The sequence below is a fragment of the Seriola dumerili genome, unplaced genomic scaffold (assembly GCF_002260705.1).
Source record: "Seriola dumerili isolate Sdu_G_001 unplaced genomic scaffold, Sdu_1.0 BDQW01000155.1, whole genome shotgun sequence".
Lineage (NCBI taxonomy): Eukaryota > Metazoa > Chordata > Actinopteri > Carangiformes > Carangidae > Seriola > Seriola dumerili.
Genome location: NW_019174410.1, coordinates 1,316,434 through 1,332,216, shown reverse-complemented (window position 1 = coordinate 1,332,216; position 15,783 = coordinate 1,316,434). Strand labels below are relative to the sequence as shown.

The 15,783-nt window shown below is 42.6% G+C and overlaps 1 protein-coding gene across 1 annotated transcript in view; it reads right to left on the bottom strand.

The window, feature by feature from the left end:
• The window catches only part of scfd2 (sec1 family domain containing 2), a 94,433-nt gene extending 81,891 nt beyond the window's left edge, over positions 1-12,542 (bottom strand). Inside the window, exons 1-3 of the mRNA XM_022751452.1 lie at positions 11,648-12,542; positions 11,256-11,424; positions 104-231 (exon numbers count right to left, since the gene is read on the bottom strand). Of these exons, the coding sequence (XP_022607173.1) occupies positions 104-231; positions 11,256-11,424; positions 11,648-12,461 (1,111 nt within the window). The 5' untranslated portion in view covers positions 12,462-12,542. The remainder of the gene's footprint in view (positions 1-103; positions 232-11,255; positions 11,425-11,647) is intronic.
• Between the last annotated feature and the right edge of the window lie 3,241 nt (positions 12,543-15,783).

Genomic DNA, 15,783 nt, shown 5'->3' with positions numbered 1-15,783 from the left:
CACACACACACACACACACACACACACACCTTTTTCAGGTTCTGTATTTTGTGTGAATTTGTGTTTTATGGGAAACAAAGGTGTGCACGTCGCTGCATCGTACCCATGCTCATCTTGATGGGCAGCTTCTCCTTACTGGCTGCTTCCACCAGCTGCCGTCGCACCTCCATCACGGCCTCTTTGTGTTTACTGGTCAGCATGGCCTCCCACAGTGTCTGCGCCACAGGCGACCTGATAGGTAGAAGAATGATAAAGGTCAGTACGCGGAGACGGACATGACAGCGGAAGCTGTGCGATGATTCTTTTATCTCCACAAAAACAAAACAACTATTGCTGTTCCCGCCGTTTGCTCCGAGCCCGCAGGCCTCAGAGCGTAAACACAGAAGGGACGGCGTGGACGTGATTGAGCGCTCATCTCAGTGATCGAGAGGCTGCTGGTCGGGGAGGGGGTGGGCGACTCCCCTGTGGGACCCCTCACAGGAAAAAGCTGAAATTAGCAGAGGGAGCATCAGGAATGTTCTCAATCCACCTTAAACACGCGCTCGCCGACATTCCTGAGGACTGCTCGGCGCTGTCCTTACGTCGGAGGCACAGCAGCAGAGCGAGGAGGCCGAGGCTCCTCCTGATACCATCTCAGTCCCTTCTCTCATTATCCGCTCGGTTATGAAACACTGTGATCCACATCTCTGATGGGAGACTGAAGACGAGGCATGTGTGTGAGACTGTTACCATCTGCCACGAGCAACTGGAAACAGCTTTTCAGTCTTTTCCATGAAAGAAACAAAAGAGCGTCACCGAGGACCCTTCGCCATCATTAACTTCACAGAGAGCGACGCTTTCTTATGAAATGTCCCCTGTATCTGAACCTCGAGCTGTGATCATGTTTTACTTCTCGCTCTCTGATGGTCTTCTCTGAATTTTCCTGCCCTGATAAAAGCACTGACACTCTGTTGGTTGGATAAAAGGACGACACGTCCGTCTCTGCTTCTGACAGGCGGACGTGATCGTGTGCGTGCTCTCGGGGGTGACCTGAAACTGAAGGGAGCAGGAGACAAAGAGAGAAAAAAGGGGCTAAGGACCCAGAGAGAGGGAAGGTAGGAGAGAGCTCGTTGACAAATCCACTCTGTTTTTCTTTTTCTTTTTTTGTTTTTTTTTTAAACTTTTTTCTTCTCTCGCCTTTTCTCCTTTCTAACTGCTGCCATGTGTTTAATATCAGATGTAATCTGTTCCAGACCTTGGGCTGGGGCTAGATGGGGAGTAGAGGGGCTCACACTGGGACGCCCGCCATCTTCACACTAGAACCAGACACAAAGACCAGCAAACAAGACTCGGCCCCGGACAAGAGTCTAATGTAAAGACTGATACAGTAAAAAAGAAAAATCTGAAGAGACAAGAAAAGAAAAATCTGGGATTTCACAACAGTCTGTTTGTTTGCTCAAACTGTGATGAAGCACAGCAGCTGTTGGTCGAAAGCAACGATAAGAACACCTCCAGTACACTTAAGTATTTCTACAATTACGCAAATCATAAAGTCCCAACATACTCGTCATGGCTGAAATACCGATAGTGTGACTTGACCAGCCCATATGTGAGCGTGTGAGCGTGTGTGTGTGTGTGTGTGTGTGTGTGTGTGTGTTTGACGCACATGCATCTGCATATGTTTGCACACAACCCTGTGGATCCGTGTGTGTTCTGGGAAGGCGGAGGGCCTCAGTTAGAGCGCCGATGAAATATGGTTCTCATTTGGCTGTTTGCCCACACGGCCCCTCCGCCGGCCCACTCCCCTGACGCTTTCCCTGGGCCATTTGGTCAGACGGGGGGGGGGGGTTCGAGCCCGGGCGAGGGGCGAGGGGTGAGGTTTATACTGGCAGGGTGTGAGACAGGATCCATAACCAGCCAGGAACCCTGTTGAGTAACTACCTTACTATGGAGGAAGGGGGGAGGGGGAGGGGAGGAATTGTGGGGGTGCGTGTGCTCGGCCATCAGCGAGCGTTAAGTGCAGTGTGGCTCTCCCTGTGGAAGAGGCTGCTCGGCTGCAGACTTCAGGGGGCACTCTTGCACTTGACGTGTGCACACAGTCGACAGTCGACGTCCTCTCTGGCTCCGCCGCCGGGTCAGGCTGAGTGGGCGTGTTCGGAGAGGGTGGGGGCGTTTGTGGACAAACTGAATTCCTCTCGATGTGTAATAAGTGTTGTACCATTAAAAAGGCAGTTAAGTATCAAATACTGTAACTTAAAGGAAGATGTGGCGTACTACGTGCAGGAATGAACACATATGTGCCTGTTTAGGTGATGAAATACCTCTGGCTGTGTCCAACTCATTAATGACTGTGGGGGTGAGGAGGGGGACAGTGTTCCTGGAAGAATATGATGCAGCAGAAAAGAATGGCTCCGACCGTTCTGACTCAGGGTTTCTTACGTTTACTCCCCTCATCGTTTGGTTGGACACACATGTGTATGTGTACGGGCACAGTTCAGTATTTATTTCTTTACTCTGACTCCCACTGTGAAATTCATCCACGACATGAGTCAGAGCCGAGTCACTGTACATACATACGATTTATGAAGCCCCCAGGACGAGTGGCAAGAATGTCTCTAAAGGCAAATATCACTCATGTTGCAAATAACTGCATCTATCCATGCACAGGTTTGGTTTGATTTGAGTGATTTAAGATTTCAGACGTGAATGCCGTTTTATTTGTGATGCACAAAAGTGTTGAAAAATGAAATTTTAATATTCAGCAACAGCATCATTTTTCCAGGAAGCGTCTCAGTTTCTCCGTACAAGTCTCTCAACGCGCTGCCGACTTCTTTCATGGGGAATATTCCTCCTGAAAAAAAGGAGCTCCAATAAAACTTTGAGCTCTGAGCATCACAGAGACGTAACCAGGATGTTGTTTCTGAGGCGGCGTGCTGCTGTTGGTGAGTTTAAAAGTAATTTCTTTCTAAAACCTCCGAGCACCTCAAATTTAAATTACATCCACATCAGATTCCACCGTACTGAGTGGTGGCAGAAATCTCATGGATAAATATCTTAACGTGTCTGCGGATGAAATTCAAATGATCTGCATGACCAGATACAAGGGCGTGATTTCCACTGGGGACGGCAGGGACATTTTTCATTATTGTATCTAACTTTTATAGCTTCAGGTTGAATTTCATATTAAAAATGTCTCTGAACATCGTCACGTTGTCATTTCATGGTTCAGCCTCCATGATACGGATGCGGCACAGAGAGGAGTTGATAACAATGTTGATATGCCTGTCTGAGTCGCCTTTGATCATCCCCATGTGTTCAGAGCTGTGGGCTTAGCACGGATATTTAGTTTTAGTTTTTTGTTTTTTTTTACCCTGGATTTTTCCTCTCAGGCAACAAACAGCTCTACCTCACAGGTGGAGGTGTGATCCAAAGGTGACCTGAAAGGACCTACAACTCTACTCAGGGCTGAAATAAGCATTCCCACTTAAAAATTAATAAAAATAAAATTGAATTTATATTTACAAAAGATATTCTCCTAAACAAGAGTCTGAAATCAGAGACACCAATCAAAGATAAATCAACCACCAATCAACCATCAGCCGCACTCAGTTTGTGCTAAAATGCAAACACATCTATCATAAAGTATCAGCATGACACCGAAGGTTTCATTTCTCCTCAGCTGAGGGAATTACTTAAGGAGGTTGCACAGAAACTCTTCAAAGACTTCCTTAGTTAAGGAAAAAAGTTACGGCACTTTCAGCAGTGAAAGCATCATTAAGTTTGTCTCCTGGTCCAGAACACATCCTCATTTTCTTCATTTATTGCCATGAACTCGGCAAATTAAGACAGAGTCAGAGGAACCTTTAGTTGTTTTTTTTCCTTACTTTGGAAAGGAAAAGGAAAAGGTCTTCGGTCAAACTGACTGTAATTGATTCCCTAAGTATAAAGCTAATATAAGGAGAAAGCCATAAATATTTTAGTGAACATTTTAAGGAAATCTTAAGGATGAAACTTAATGGTTTTTTCTTGTAACTGTTTTTCTTTTAAGGAAACTTTAACTCAGAGTTTAAAGAAAATCTTAAATTAAGGTGTTTTGTCCCCAGGTCTATGAAGTGATTTAAGTGGTTGGTGCATTAACAATCCTGAGGATCACGTGACATTTTTATCTGTTTATTTATTCATGCAGTCATGCTACAATTATTATTGATTTATTCCACCTCTGCAACCAAACCTACACCCAGCTGATCTGGTCGACTTTATCTTCGTAGCTTCGTTCAACAGAGAAACTTGATTCTGCAGATCAACAGCTCATAATTATCTGACGCCGCTTCTCCATGTTTGTCAGCATCTGTGCAACAAGTCACAGCCATAAACCACAGGAGTCTCCGGTGCAAGTTAACGTAACATTAATCCGATCGGGAGCATCAAAACGTCACACTCAGCAGAGTGTGAACCCTGCCTGTAATTCACCTCCCGGTGCAGATGATTCAGACGATCTGTGTACTTTCCAACGAGCCTACATGAACCAGATGCAGCCTGATGCAATTGTGCAAGGTCAGCCTCATTCCTCGGCGAGGCATTAATTTATGGAGGGTGTTTAATGGGGCAAAAAACACTGTTGGGTTTCCTGTAAACATCCCAATGTAGCACAGGACATGACATGAGAGGGAAGCAGAGGAGTGGACCAAAAGCAGAGCTGGCCTTGAGTGTCTGTGTGTCCTGGCAGGAGGGACAAATGACCTGAAGGATTTATGGAGAAACAAAAAAAATAAAAAGGAGGGAGAGGAGCTCCGCAGGAAGTGAGGAAGAGGAGGGGAGATACACAGAACAAATTAAACACATCGACGCAGATGTAACAGGAGCTTTCATCGACCGGCTATTATCCAGGGATGACAGAATCAGAATCTGCTTTATTGGCCAAGTATGTGGTCTCTGGTTTTACATTGACTGGTACATACATATAAATATAAATATACATATAAATATATATACAGTTAAAAAGTGTTGGATGGGTCAAAGGAGCAATGAAGTTAGTGCAAAAACAAGATAATAAATAATAAATACTAGATAAATATGCGGGTAAATATGAGTGTATATGTACATTGCAGTGTGCAATGTTTGATGTCAGAGGTTATTGTTCCTGTGTGATTGATTTAAGTCTTTGCCAGAGTATCCCTCTGCTAAACTAAAAATAAAATGTAAAATAAATCATTAACAATTAGAATTTATGTTTTTGAATGAAACTCTAATTACTACAGTAAAAAAAATCTCCTTTAAATTTGTGAAAAAGTGTGTTAAGTCAAAGTATATTTATCATTTATAATATAAAAGTTATGTACATTTACAGTGAAAGCTTGGGGAAAACTACATAAAAGTTTATGTTGGCTGCAGTTGTAGAATCAAAAAGTGAAATATCGTCAGTTATTCTAAAGCATATGGGGGGGGGGGGGTTAACGCAGTAGTCTCTTCCTCCCTTCATGTGTCTTGGCTACTTTACCATTTCAAACGGAAGCTAGCAGCAGGAGCTCTTTGAAGGAGCGGGGGCTGGCGGATGTAAAGTGCCGTCTTTGCGGCTGTTTTATCATCTTACCAAACACATGCCCGCACACACTTTTCTAAGTCTATGCTGCGTGGTGAAAAATCAAAATGAGATGGGGGGGGGCGAGACAGAATAGGTTATGTTGTCTCAGCCTTGATGGGAAGAGGGGGTGCAGGTGCGAGGACTCTACATGATTGATGCACTGTGGGTTTCAAGAGAAGATACGTTCTGCAGTGGAGGAGAAAACTGAATTAAGGCGGCAGAAGAAACGGAGACAAAACATCAGAGATTGGACGTGGGTGGGGGGGTGGGAGGGTGGGTTGTGGCGTAATCGCTGAATCTCTTACACTTGACTCATGAAACTGACTGATATCAACTCTCGTCTGCAAACAACTGAAGCTTGACCTTTGGGGCAGGCTGATAAAATCACTGTGACAAATGCTTAGATGAAAGTCTTGCAAAAACAGACAGATAAGACTCAGTGGGGGGGAACTGTCTCTTTTTTTCTTTTTTTAAATGATCAGAGAAGTTTCCCACAATCAGCTGTGACTGTTTCAATTTGATCTTCACTCTGGACTCCAACAATAAAAAAAATACAAGCAAAATTGATTTTTACTTACAGATTGTCAAAGTTTTATGCTTGAAATAAAAAAGCAATTATCTGTAATCGTAACAACCTCTACTTCCTGTGGCACAACACACACACACACACACACACACACACACACACAGACACACACACACACACACACACACACACACACACACACACTGCATAAGCACTCCGATTCATTTTCCACAGATGAAAGTTTATCAGCAGCTGCAGGTCGAACTACGGTGAGACGAGTGGAACATGGGAACCAGCTACTGTAAGTTTTCATCAAGACACAAGAGAACCCTGTTTGTCCAGAATCAATATCCTGTGTATCACTGTCCAACAGAGCCTGTGCCCCTGTTTAAACAAACCGTCCGGTCCTGAAAACACACTGACCAGGCAGCCCTGTGTGGGAGCTCATGCTGTACTGTAAGTAATGTGGAGTCGCTCTTTAGCCTATAAATCACGTGAAAGACTTTATCTTCAGCTGTTTGTGCCACTGTTCACGTCTAAGTATAGAAAGGCCAAACAGTCTCTATCCTTTAAGGGATCACTACAGAGCAACTGTGGCCAGTTCTCACACACCCTTCTTCATTGTTGGTGGAGTAAAAACAGGGCGAGCTGTTTTCATCTGTCTGTCATTTGCTCTCTCCTCTCCACACTCTGCTATCACCGCTTTCTTTTTTGTTACTTTTCCCATACGGCCTGAACTCAAATAAGCGTGCATGGCTTTTTATTCATGCTCATATTTCCCAGCTGGGACAGAAATAGGTGTTTTCCCTCCTTCCTGGTGGTGCGCATGCAGGATCTGCTGGGCAGATTTGAGGAGATGGCAGCCTCGCAGTGTTTTCTCATGGCAGGGTGCGGTCGGTTTCTCTGCCTAGCTCGAGCTCAGCAGCTCCTGAGACAGACCCAGAGCACCTTGGCCACCCGTACTCGGTTCTGCCCACATGCACACACTCCCCACCGCAGGATCAAGGTCCAAGGCAGCCAGATGACGGGGGTGCAGGGTTCAGTCTGAGACTGAGGGAAACTTGGTGCCCTCAGCCAACGAGGTCCATAAGTCCTCCTCAGGATCAAAAGGGCTGCGCAGCCAAGCACAGCAAATTACACAGACTGGGCTGGAAGGTACCTGACCACACTGAACACACACACACACACACACACACACACACACACACACACAGGCGCACAAAACAACACTTCCACTGCCACTTTCACTCAACATCCTTCTATATACAGCAGACTGCATCCTGGTACCGTTTAATGGCCGAAGAAAAAATGCATAGTATAAGAGTGCAGTAACCAAAAACCTGCACGGGCAAAGTGTTAGTGTGTGTGTGTGTGTGTGTGTGTGTGTGTGTTTGCACGCGCGCACACACACACACACACACACACACACACACACACACACACACACACACACACACACACACACACACACACACACACACACACACACACTAAGTACACTTTCTCTCTGGCATGATTACTGAAACCACAGAGTGAAAGTCAGGTTGTAGGATAAGGAAAATTCACACCGGGGTTATGAAAGACAATACGACAATAATTGCAAAGTAAGTGTGGGGTCTTGCCCGGAGAGCTAGAGTCAACAACCACCCACAGAATGTTTAAGACACAGTAATCTCCAAAAATATCCTGGAATTACTGAAGGAAATATCATACAAAAGGTCCAAATTAGGTCCGCACCTAATATTTAAAGGCTCGGGCTGGTCTACACAACAAAACCAATCAAAACACACTGTGGGTTTGGCCTAAAAATAGCTCAACAAATCATAGGTGTATAAACATCCAGTAGGAGGGGACTTATTATATAGACAATCTAACCACACGGAGCCGACAGGGTCGAGTGTTTTGCACAGTTCACATCATGCAGAGAAAACAGTCCCTCTGAGAAATGTGTGCTTTTGTATATTTTGTATATTTTACAGGGAGATGAATGCATTAGAGAAGTACACCTCTAACAACAACACGCATTTACACAGCGCTGTCTTGAACATATTAGAGTGATTGACACAAACTCAGTCGGTGGCGAGCTGTGCACTTGAAGGCGGTTAAATAAAGTGGGAACTCCTGGCTCCTTTCTTCCTGTGCCGCGGCAGCACTTCAATCTCCTAAACATCTGTGATAAGGCTCAACTGGGCCATCTGCTCAGAGATAGCACAGGCAATAACACTCCTGCTGATCCTGCTGGCCCCGATATTAGACATGTACTCCATACAAACACAGCGCCTGCCGCCTTACTTATTACACTTCCCTCCTCTATCTGCTCGTGTCCCAGCACCTGCGAGAACTTTTGTGTACAATGTCTGAAGCAGTCATCTAAATGTTCTGAGATAAGGTGTTTCTGGCAGACACTCTGGTCATATTTGGTGAAAAGATCTGGAAACCCAACCCCCCCCATCATACCCATATGACATATATGTCCCTTTATCAACAGTGATGCTGCCATATGCGTCACCCATGAGGAGATATTATCACATATATACATCTTCTGGATATATGAAGATATAAGTTTATAACATATATGCGATACCCATAGTAAAATTTAATATGGTATAACATGTTATGACCATTTATGTTAACAATATATATATCTAATTTATAAATAAAGTTTATTAAAAACAATATACATATAAAAAATTACATATGTTTATACATGTTTTTCTTATTCATCTTATTCATGTGGGAAAGTTGTGTCAGACCTTTGGACCCCACTGTATATATTATAAACATACTGTTTATAGACAGGCTTTGGTATGGATATATATTTACATAACATCTACAATATACGCCCACATAAACATATTGTATGGGCTCGACTTGTATGTCAATATACAAAATTGTTCCATATTCTAACAGGTTTTATGTATAATTTTTTACATATAAGTTTTTATTTTATATGTACATGTATTTCATATATAGAAATGTATGCACTGTACATATATTACATTTGCATGTAACTATGGTTGGACTCCGTTCTCTCCAATAGAAAGACAGTGTGAGAAGATGAGCTTGTTGCTGTGGGAATGGGCGCACAGTGTCAAACACTTCATCCATGTACAGACACAACTCAGCTGTGTTTGTGTAGCCGAGAGATTCAGAACAACTACAGTGACTGGAGGTATGTATTATAGGTGTCTGGTTGACCTGCCCCCCCCCCCACATATGTTAGCCTTGCAGCCGAGGGTCGGTGCAACCTGTGCCTGCTGTGCTCACATTATCTGCTACAGCGCACACTGTCTAAACAGCACTGACTAGAAAGAGCTAAGCCTGGTTCCATTACAACAGAACCTCCCACCTAGCTTGGAATGAACAGTCCCTGCTGCACAGTGTATGTGTAAGCCTGTTCATAAACTCCGAGCGGTCAGACATACTGCATGACAGCTCCAGCCACAAAACTCTTCTCCTCAGTCAAAGTCTTTTCCTCCTGCGACCACATGAAGGGGCAGAGCGGGAGTGGAACACATGATGTAGGACTAATCCCTGCCATGTACAACAGCCCCACCGCAGGCGCCTAACACGTGCATCTGCACAGCCGAGACTGGAGGCAGGCTTCACTGAAGCACTGGCACATAATGCCGGTCATGTGCCACTCAACCCACTCAGTGGGGGGTGGCTCTGGGTGGCGAGTGTGTCTTTGTGCATTAGTGTGTTTGGCCAGGTGGAAAAAAGTATGTAAAAAATGTATATTGTGGTTCTGTCAGTGCAGGGATGGGATCATTTTGGATCTTGTTCCAAATTGGTAAAATACTTTATGATTTGTTGATCTCTGGTTTAGATGCAACACTGAGGGAAATAATAACGGTGCATATTCAACTCATTCTCTACCAAACAAACTGATTTGATAAGGGATCTGAAAAGATTTAGATTTAACAAACAAACTGAAACTGGAGTCAGATTTGATTAAATGCTATCGAACCCATTTCCTAGTAAATAGACAAGAATTAACCCCGTTTGGAGGTGATAAATATTCCACAGGAAAGTGGGTAACAAAATATTTGCCATGCTCCTCTGTAATGATGAATGATATGCAAAAAAACAAAAGATATTGCGAGGATTTAAGCAGATACTGCGATTGTGATACGAGTCACAATTTCAGTTGGAATGGTCATTTTTGCATTTCATTTTCACTGAAAAACAATGGAAAAATAATGATGAGGCGAGCGTAGCACACACAAGCAAAAGGGAGACTATGCAGAACACAGAAAGGCCAACACCACTTGGTACATTACAAACCACAGCCGTCTTGATATTCTTCTTTTTCCTTTGACTTAATTTATGTACTTATGTACCACAAACTACTCAAATGGATCTTTCTGAAAACCCTGAGTATGACTTTATAGTAAGAAAGTGACTGCTGTCTGTAAAGTGATGTACACATAAAAGCAGCCATAGGAAGGCAGAATTTCTAGTACAGAGCACTTATCCAAAGCAGAAACTACAACATTTAATTAACATTTAATGAGCTGGGTTGGGTCTTTCCCTCCTGATGGGAACTGCACTTCTTTGAGCTCAAATACTCAAATATGCACATTTTCTCCCTGGAGGAGTCTTTCATATGAAATGATCAGTGAATGCTTAGAAAAACCATATGTAATCGTGGCTATAATTATCACTGGGGTAGAGAGAGAAAACATACATGCAAATGTGCTCCAGTTGACATTAAAATCACTAACCACTGTGTGTAAATATAAAACCATATCTATCTATAGGAGGTTACATCTGGAAAACAACATGCTCGACCTTAATTTTCTCACTCTGATCACTTATCAAATGTTATATTGGGTTTGGTAAACTACAGTGATAAAAGTGTTACATGGTTTGTGAAAATACTGTTACCTGAAACTTTTAGTTGAGTCATATGCAGTGGATAGAGATTCACTGACATGCAGTGGATAGAATCACACAGCAAAGGTACAGCAGACTACAATGATCTCTGTCCTGCAGAAACCTGCAGCTGATGGCTGAGAGGAGGTGTGATTATTAATAAACTCACTATGAATTAATGCTCTCGTTATTCATTCTCTTAGTCGGTGATACTTACCGTGGCGTGTGTGTAATAACACCAATAATAGTGGCTATTGCTATGAATGAATACTCTAAATGAGATGCACTCACTGGTTTTGTGCGAGACAGCCGGGGGCCAGCGTGTTCTGGGAGTGAGGGGTGCGCTGCAGACTGGTGAGCTCCAGCATATCCACCTGTACGTCTGTCACATGACCAGGTAAAGGTTTGAGGACGGTCAGAATCTTCTCTGCCAGGTTGTCACCATGGTGACCAACAGCTCCTGGAAATCAAGACATGGGGAATTTAAAAGATAAATCTATTCAGACTGTGACATCAACTGTTGGTGAAATATCATAACCAATATGTTCAATCTGAGAATATTCTTCTATTTGTCAGTTTAGCTATGATTACTATAAAGTCCAGACAGGGTTTTGATTTTGATGTGTTTACAAGCATGTATAATGATGTGACACAATATAGTCCAAAGGTTAGGGAGATTTCACCTGTAAGATCCATTGTTCGGTCCACAAAGATGATGGATGCTTTATTAGGGGCTGTTTTCCTTCGATTCTTTGCTTGAGGGTGATTGGCCAGTTCCCCAGCTATGATGCGGCTCATGGGGCCTACAGCAAAGCTCTCTTCCCTGGTACCTGTAGCTTCAAACATTGCGTTTAATGCTGAAGTCAAGGATCTGATTTCGATCTGCAGTTCAGCAGGAACAGAGTGCACGTCTATATCTATCAGGCTTCCAAATCTCTTCTTCTCTGGTCGTTTTGCGTTTAGTGTCTCCAGGTCAGGTGAGAGCAGGGGAAACAGGTGGGCATACGTAGGTGTGAGAAGTAACTGCTGTGACACAGGGGCGAAGACCAGGGGAACGTGCATGACTTCAGCCGTGTAGTTCATGTTTCCCATCCACTCGCATAGCTTTTCTTCGAACTGCTCGAACACAGGGTTTCCTTCCATCTCTGCCGTGACATTATTGGCGAGCAGGTGCACGGAGTGGGCAACAGTAGTGAAGACAACACAGTACTGGAAGTGACTGAGGGATATGATGTCTTTAATGATGTCCACTGTTCTCCCCTTCAGCAAAGTGCTCACCACGAACACGGCTTTCGGCTCGTTCGCGCCGCAGGCTTCGAAGCTCGAAAACTGCTTTAAATTTCTGGCTCCTGCCTCCAACAAGGCGGCGGTACCCCCGTTCCAGTGGAGAGCCTCTGCACACTTGTCATCCATAAAGACGACAGCTTTCTTCACCTTCGACAGCACCTTCTCCCACATCTGGAGCGGGAAGCGCGTAAAGTCCTCCGCCGTCAGCATTTCGGCAATTATCGGTGTTAGCTAAATGCAGTGAAAATCAAAGAAACATCAGAAACATCAGCTACAATAAAGTAGCTCCAACAAAACAAACACACGAGTCTCCTAAAGGTGACGTGGCGCTCCCCACGTCGCGGCTGAAACACGTCACCGAAGCGTTTTCTAGTTGCCATGGCAATAAGCAGCCTTCAGCATGAACCGCTGAAAGTGCTGAAGAAGTACTAAAGTTACAGTTATCGATAAAAAATTATTTTGAATTTAAGATTATTACCGAGTCTCTGGAGTTTACCACCATTATATTTTCGAAAAGAAAAGAATGAATTCAAGGTAGAGTCAATTCTTAAAAACATGTAAGTATAATATATACAGTATATATCAAACATATTTGATATCAGCGGTTAAGCTAGTTGCGGTTGATCAAACTTGCGTCACGCGACTAGCGCTGTCACTTCAGTCTAATCTCCATATAAACCGTTTGACGACGACATTTTAAAGTACTGGTTTATATTTGTGTTGAAATTACTTTGTCTATTTTGAAATGTCTCCGGAGTCTGACCCCAAAGTTGTCGACGATATAAGAAAAAATATATATCAAGTATATGTTTAAACAGACCAACCGCTGTATGATGACGTTTGTTCCCTCCATTTTGACCGGTAATCATAGCTGGCAGCCGGTATACAGGCAGTTGGCAGTTTATTAGGTACACCTAGCTAAAACTGAGGCAGGCTAATACTGTAATCTTGCAATAAATCATATCTTCGTGACGGTTATAATGTTCAGTTCGTGCTTCAGAGAGGACTTGATTCTTAAACTTCATGGTCATTTTGGAGGCTGCAGTTTGTAGTGCTGTTGAATTGTACTGCGTTATACAGACAGGTGTTTCTATTATTTTGTCCACCCGATTTATATCAGTGAGTGCAGGCTAAATAACAGAAACACCTCTCATCACAGACTGCATCCTCCAGAAATGATGATACGATTGAATCAACACCTCTACAAAAACTTAGAATTAAAAAACTGAATATTATAGCTGTCATGAAGAGAGGATTTATTAAAGGACTGATGTATTAGACTGCATTAGTTTTAGCGAGATGTACTGTACCTAATAAACTGCCACCTGTGGTGTAGTTGACTGTAATTGCCACAGGTAAGGCTGGAGAATGTAGCACACCATACCATAGTTAAATGTTCAAATTAAATGTTCAGATTTGCATTTGCCCTGTGGCTGTGGTGTGTGTTTCTTTCAGTGATTTATAACATGTACACCACAGTTAGCTAGGAGAGAGAGGAAAAAGAAAATGCTCAAATCCCATAATGTTATAGGAATACATTTGGGTATAACCCCTGTTTCCCCTCCCATAACCATGAGGAAATTGGGATGTGGTTGAGTACATGAGACTGTTATTACAGTTGTTTCACAAAACTCAGTTAATACCTCTCTCAGTTTGGTGTACAATATATTAAGATGTTGAGTTTGACGGGCCATTAATGACAGTGAGTGGTGAACAAAATCAGAATGAACTGTGGTGGCATGCTCGTTTCCAGTTAGAACCAACTGCATTGCAGTAATGAAGCATTCAGATATAATACACGTTTCACAGTACAATAATGACAGTGATCATTATAGCTGCACAATGTCACAGCACCCTGTGTGTCGCCTGAAATGTGCAGCCAGTCATGTGGAACATTAAGAAGTATTTTGATGCTCATTAAATCTGCTGCCAGGCAAGCAGTGTTTATTTGTGATCAGGGAATTGTGGATGTAAGCAATCACACAACTGGAGCACTGACGATATCTGTGATCTGCATTCTCTAGACTCTGTGCCTCAGAGTAAATGTAGCATAACCTGCCAATTACAGTAAGTTACTGTAACATACACAAGAGCTTCAACAATAGTCTTGGGGTTTTTTTGAGAGTTTAGTCTTTGCTGCAACTTAAATTGAATGTGCAAGTTAAAGAATAGCAGCCAAGTGTCTTTGTTGTTGGGTGATTTAAGACCCTGATGTCTGATGGTGAGAATCACCCACCACAAGAATCCAAACAAAGACGAACTGTTGTTGATAATTGTATTTGATGAATTAAGTTAATTTTAGTCAAGTCACAGACATTTCCAACAAAACATAGGTCATTACTATAATACAAAGGTATGCATCTTTTCACATGGTTTTATTGTGTTAGCCTTTGTGCTGTGCAGTAAATGGCTACGGAATTGATTTTTTTTTATAATAACACAGTGTCATTCTCTAAAGAACCAGCGAAAGTGGCACTTAATCTGTGACTGTTCTTCATAAGAGCAGTCTGAGTGAAGCACTCAACTAAAATAACTACGCTCATTGTTGAAATTTATCTCCAGTTCTCATTATGTGTGTTGTGTGTATTATTGTGTGTTTTTGTCATATGCATCTGCCAAATGAAAATTGTTTATTCTGACATGCAAGTGGACATTATTATTATTTTGAAGTGTTTCTTTTGTTTTATAGGGTAATTTGAAATCTGTCCAAGATGATGAAGACAGTGACAATGACATTGCTGATGAATACAATAAGTTTTGTGTAACCATGCAGCCGTGCATATGAGAGTGTAACTGTTTACGATCCATCTTCTGACAAAATAATGCTGAATTTTTCAGCCTTTTATTGTGTTTGTTTGCCTGTTGGGCATAATATGAATGTGCATTATTTGTCAGGAGCCTACTTCTGTCAAAATGTAGCTTTGAGATATTTTCATTGTTTTGTGGTGATATATTATTATTTTATGTGGAGGTGCCATTTGAAATGAGGTTATCAGCGTTGAAGCCAGACAGAAGTGTTTCTCAGCGTTCAGGTTAGTGTCATGATGATGCAGATACCCGTGTTGATAACACGCGTGCCTCTTGTTTTCTTGCAGCTCTGAGCATACACCTGTGTATATGAAAATGAATGCTTAAAGGAGGACACATGCAGTTGGTAAGTAAGTGCTCTGGAAAACCTTTTCAAGATGATGAGAAAGATGACACATAATGCAACACAAGCACAAAGACAGACTTAATATTTCTTAAGTGATTTATTAAAGAAAAACACTGATAAGCGTTCAGCCTTGAAACATGCAGTTCATTCTTTTTTTCTATTGTTAAAGAAAAAGCTAAGAAACATACATTTAACCTCCTCATAATACAGTCTATTTTAAATGTAGATCCTTCTTCAGACAGCCTGAGATTATCTGACCTTAAGAAGTCGCCTTTTGCACCTCCATCATTAGTTGACCTCTTCACTGAGAGCATTGCCTTCATTACTATATGTCGGTTCAGTTTAATAGTGTCTTTATGATAAGAAAATGTCCCTCTG